The following is a 6,013-nucleotide window of genomic DNA, read 5'->3' on the forward strand; positions in this document are numbered from 1 at the left end:
GTGTCTCTCAACGATCACCAGTCCTGCAACATGGAACATCGGTGTTCGTTTCCATTCTGGATGAAAAACACACACACACACACACACACACACACGCAAGCGCACACACACACACACACACGTGCGCGCGTGCGTGCGATGGGTTTCTCTCAGTTACCATCTACCAAATCCATTCGCAAAGCTTTGGTCGGTCCAAGGCTATAGCAAGAGACACTCGCCCAAGGTGTTACACAGTGGGACTGAACCTGGAACCATGTGGTTGGGGAGAAAACTTACCACATAGCCATGGCTATGGCCATATTATTTGTGTATGTATTCAAGACATGGGTAAGGATAACTGGAAACAACTTTTGTCTGTTAATACATAACTGAGGCAAGGAGAATGATGTGTTGTCTTGCTCGATAGCGAAAGGTTGTTGTGTTACGATAAGCTTGGATAGATTATAATAAATGTGTGGTTAATCCACTCTAGTTTGAAGGTTTAATCCTCTTAACATTGTCACACTATTCTGTCAATGTAAATACATATTTATTCATATTGTTTTGAATTAATCCTGTATTATCTCGAAGCTTTGAGGTTCCAATGATGTGATTGTTCGTTTTTAGAATGGCATTGTAGGGTGTGTATGAAAGGTCAGATATGGCCGGTTTAACCTTTTAGCATTCAGATTACTTTGTCGAATGTAAATACATATTTATCCACATTGTTTTGAATTAATCCTGTATTATCTCATAGCTTCATGATTTCGAGGATGTGATTGTTTCTTTTCAGAATGACATTGTAGGGTGTGTGTGAGAGGTTGAATCTGGCAAGTTGGAACATAAAACAGCTGGAGCGTTTGGATCAGATGTGGCCAATTTAAATGCTAATGGGTGGTCTGTTCCTGTAGATGTGGGGTTCATGGAATGCTTATACAGACAATGGGTTCTGTGACAGAGTTGAAAGGGTCTGCATTAATACAGAACAGCTAAGTGATGGGTAGGGGAATGGGGTGCTCTAGAGAATAAAGAATTTCAGTTGCCAAGAGTTTCATGCATCACACTTATCAAGTGATAAGTGCCATGTTAATGATTATTATTATTATTATTAAGGCGGTGAGCTGGCAGAATTGTTAGCACGCTGGGCGAAATGCTTAGTGGTATTTTGTCTGTCTTCACGTTCTGAGTTCAATTTTGCCTTTCATCCTTTCAGGGGCCGATAAAATAAGTACCAGTTGTGCACTGGGGTTGATGCGCTCAACTTACACCCTCCCTGAAATTGCTGGCCTTGTGCTAAAATTTGAAATTATTGTCATCATTATTATTTAAACTGCTATGATTCAGCTCCATGTGACTTAGTTCCGCAGGCTTCTAACAGAAACGTGGATTGTTCAGGCTCAGATAACCAAATGGAGAAATCCAAGCCCAAGGGGCCTGCGAAACTTTACATTGCATGGAGCTGAATCAAACTGTTTTAAATAATAGTACATCTAACTTCTACTCAATGAGTTGAGTGCCCCTTTCTCTCGTGTGTGTGTATGTGTGTATATATATATATATATTTCGAGAGAGAGAGAGAGAGAGCAGTCATTTACTCAACATGCAGGAATTGAACACCTATTTTGTATATCTTTAACTACCTCTGAAGAGATTCGACTTTCAAATAATTTTTCATTTAATTAATTAATTTTTCTGAAGGTCTAGAATTGAAACAGCTGCAAGGGACGTTTGTCAATTTTTTAATTCATAAATAATAATTTCTTAATTACCTCTCTATTTTCTCATCTTATTATAATAAATATATATATATACATACATACCTAATTAGGAATCATATATTACTTACTTCGTGGCCCTAATTGCCTTCCCCTCAGAATGGTAATAAATCTTAACTGCACTAATTCCTTTATCCTATATAAATTTGAATTTTTCTTCTCAGTCTATGGAAAAAGCAAATGAAAATACTACTACTACTACTACTACTACTACTACTACTACTACTACCACCACCACCACCACCACCACCACCACCATTATCATCCATTGACAAAGTTTTGATTTCTAGGTTGTGATAATTTTAAGCACGAATGCTAAAACATCCTTCTTTCTTGTGGCCCCTTTTCCCCTTTAGATCTGAAATTTTTCAATTATATAATCAACAACAATATTATTATTATTATTATTATCATTATTGGTAATATGGCAGGCTGAGTTCAATTCCTGCCAAGATCAAAGTTTGCCTTTCATCCTTTCCGGGTTGATAAAATGAAGAACCAGTCAAGAGCTGGAGTTGACCAGTGTCAACTGACCGCTTTCTCCCTACAGAATCGTTGACCTTGTGCCTAAAATCAGAAACCATTATTTTTATTATTATTATTATTATTAATAATGTGGCAAGTTGGCAGAATTGGTAAAGTACCAGAAAAAAAATGCCTTCTGCTATTTCTTCTGGTTTTTTCCATTCTGAGTTCAAATCCTGCTAAAGTAGACTCTACCTTTCATCCCTTTTGAGTCGGTATAATTGAGTACCTGTCAGGCATTAAGGTTGACGGCATCAACCAGCTCCCTCCCCTTAAAATTGCTGGCCTTGTGCCTAAGTTAGAAACAATTATTGTTTTATTGCTATATTTATTAATAAAAAATATCTCCATGGTTTTCAATGGATTATATAATCTTGCAAAATAATTCTTATTATCATTATTATTAATAATAATATTAACGTTATTGCTTCTTTATTTGCTAAATATTTTGATACGATAGAAATATTAACATACACACACACACATCAACCAGTAATACATTAATAAATGTTAATATATATAGTTTGACGACCTGCTACAATTATAATTTCTTATATTATCATTATTATTATTTATTTATTTATTTTTTTCAAATTTTGACATGTTTCCTTAAAACTGTGATATAAAGTTTGTGGAGTATAATAATTATAATAAAAATATATATATGCTATACACAAGCTATGTGAAACTTAAAATGTGTGTTTGTGTCTTTTTTTCTTCCAAACTCTTTTGCTATTAGAAAATTACTATTCTTCAATTTCACAAGAGATATTCAGCAACAGTGTGTGGTAAGTAGCTTGCTTACCAACCACATGGTTCCGGGTTCAGTCCCACTGCGTGGCATCTTGGGCAAGTGTCTTCTACTATAGCCTCAGGCCGACGAAAGCCTTGTGAGTGGATTTGGTAGACGGAAACTGAAAGAAGCCCGTCATATATATATATGTGTGTGTGTGTCTGTGTTTGTCCCCCTAGCATTGCTTGACAACCAATGCTGGTGTGTTTATGTCCCCGTCACTTAGCGTCTTGGCAAAAGAGATCGATAGAATAAGTACTAGGCTTACAAAGAATAAGTTCCGGGGTCAATTTGCTCGACTAAAGGCGGTGCTCCAGCATGGCCGCAGTCAAATGACTGAAACAAGTAAAAGAGTATATATATATATAAATGGAACAAAAATGCAATAGAGGGCATTAAAACGTTCAGGCAGATAGGCGGACAAGAGACAGGCAAAAAAAGATGGGTTTCTTTCAACAGTCAAGTCCCAGAAGTCATGACCATTTTGGGCAGTTACACTTGAGATGGTTTGATCTGGTTAGACAGGTGTATAAACAATAAGCAGGTGGATTAGTTTGACACTTGGGAAGGTGAGAAAGTCTTTTATGTTTCAAGCCCATGCTCTTCAACAGAAAAGAAACAGAGAAAGAATTAAAAGAAAAAACTTGCGGATTTACAATGTATGAAGTAAGAAAAAAAACAGAAAGTTCAAAAAAGTTCAAACATCGTGGTGTATTGGATTGATTTTTCATCAATGGAAGAATCCAGCGAAATCCATAAGTATATCCCGTGTTAATCCAGGTGGAGTGACACACTCTTTGTCTCTTGCTCTTCCCTCTGGCTGGGTGGTCATGTATCTCCTCTACAGCAGCACACCCGTTTCTGTCCTCATTCCTGATCACTCTCTCTCTCTCTCTCTCTCCCTCTTTCTGGCTGGATAACCATGTAACTCCTCTACAAGAAGACATCAGTTTCTGTCTCTCTGTCACACTCTAACCTATCATCATCTGGCACAAGATCACCCACTCCAATTCCACCCCCACCTCTTCTCTCAAATTCTTTACTGAGAGTTTGTGAGGGAACCATGCATTATAGCAAGAAATGTATCCTAGTTTCACCAAGAGTTCATGAACCATACTTTTAGAAACTTCCAACTCCTCTGCGAGTTATTTAAGTGTGATATTTGAATTTTCTTTGATTTTTCCCTTCAAAACATCTTCATCCAATTTTGAAGGTCATCCACTGCGACTGTCGTCTTCCAAGCTAAATTCTCCAGCTTTAAATTTCGCAAACCACCTTCGAACAGTTGATTCACCTTCAGCAGCATCACCATAAACTTCAGAAATGTTTTTGCAAGTCTTTGCAGCATTTTCTCCTTTTCTGAAAGACAGAAAAGCATTACAGTGCGAATATGATTTGGTAGATGGAAACTGAAAGAAGCCTATCGTATATATATATATATGTCTATATCTGTGTATGTATCTTTGTGTCTGTGGTTGTCCCACACCAATACTTGTCGACCATTGTTTGTTTGTTTATGTCCCCATAACTTAGAGGTTCGGCAAAAGAGACTGATAGAATAAATACTAGGCTTATAAAAAATAAGTGCTGGGGGTCGATTTCTTTGATTAAAACCCTTCAAGGTGGAGCTCCAGCATGGCCACAGTCAAATTACTCAAACAAGTAAAAGAATAAATGCGTGTGTGTGTGTGTGTGTGAATGTGCGCGCCTGCGTGTGTATTTGGGTTTGTGTACACCCCCGACACACACCGCTTGACAACTGATGTTTTGTTTGCATCCAAGTAACGTAGAGGTTCGACAGAAAAGAAGCCGATAGAATAAGTACCAGGATTAGAAAAAAAAACATAATAAGTCCTGGAAACGATTCCTTCTGCTAAAACTCGTCAAGGTGGTGCTCAAGTATGGCCACAGTCCAAAGCCTGAAACAAGTAAATGAGGTCAAAGTGAGACCAGTTAAAAATATCTCAGGGACACGTTTTCCCCTTACACCGCTTCAACGAAACCGGTTTCGTTGAAGCGGTGTCGCTGCAAATCCTGTTCAGCTTTAATTTTTCACGTGTTTCTTTGGAAGTATTTTGTTTATCTCAAATAATGTTATTACGATATGTGGTAATTGTTTATCTATTTTCATATATATATATATATACGCATAAATATATACTTTTTCTCTAATTTCTGCTGTTGAAATTTGTTAGTTTGCCCTTTGTTACGTTTAATTAATAAGATTTTGTGTTTGTCCTTGGTTAATAACTTGTAGTTTTCGACCCATTTAAGAAACAATATATGTCAAGTACTTTAAAGAACCTTGTTTTACTTTGAAATATAAATATATATTTACCCCGTTGTCTTTTGTTATGAAATTTATATCGATAATTGATTACTTACTTACAGTATTATTATAAATATCATTGGAATGTTTTGAACGTAGAAAAAAGAACGAAGGTGCAGTTGTTGTTGTTTAGCCCCAGGACAACTTTAATCGAGCAGCCCTATGATCTAAGGTGTTCCAACTGTGACGATCCCATCTTTTTTCGATTATATCAGTCACTATATTTAGCGGAGTTTCGAAATAGCTATCACTATCTCCTGGCAAAGAAAAAAAAAGAAGGGGGCACGGAATTCTTTTTTTTTCTTTCTCTATGAGATTATGTGTGATAGCTCTTCCGAAGATGCACGCCACATCATTCAATGTATCCTTCTTTATTTTAAGTGGCGTGATGCTATTTAAAGGAGGTTTGGCTGTTATTTCCAACAACTCGAGCTACTATGAACGTTCCTCACTCGTTCGTGTCCTGCTAAAGCGTAAATTTTTATCATGAGTCGGATAGTTTGACAATAACAGGCGGGTCAGAGGGCCCAACCAGGTTCTATATCTGCTTTGGTATGGTTTCTGCAGCCAATCCCTAAACAGGGTGTACTGGGGGCTTTTTTTGTGTAGGCT

At 37.1% G+C, this 6,013-nt stretch overlaps 1 protein-coding gene across 1 annotated transcript in view; it reads left to right on the forward strand.

Moving 5' to 3' along the window:
* The first annotated feature begins 5,049 nt into the window (after positions 1 to 5,049).
* The window catches only part of LOC106875765 (ATP-dependent Clp protease proteolytic subunit, mitochondrial), a 3,857-nt gene continuing 2,893 nt past the window's right edge, over positions 5,050 to 6,013 (forward strand). Inside the window, exon 1 of the mRNA XM_014924024.2 lies at positions 5,050 to 5,181. Coding sequence (XP_014779510.1) covers positions 5,164 to 5,181 — 18 coding nt within the window. The 5' untranslated portion in view covers positions 5,050 to 5,163. The remainder of the gene's footprint in view (positions 5,182 to 6,013) is intronic.

This window comes from Octopus bimaculoides, chromosome 8 (assembly GCF_001194135.2).
Source record: "Octopus bimaculoides isolate UCB-OBI-ISO-001 chromosome 8, ASM119413v2, whole genome shotgun sequence".
Taxonomy (NCBI): Eukaryota; Metazoa; Mollusca; class Cephalopoda; order Octopoda; family Octopodidae; genus Octopus; species Octopus bimaculoides.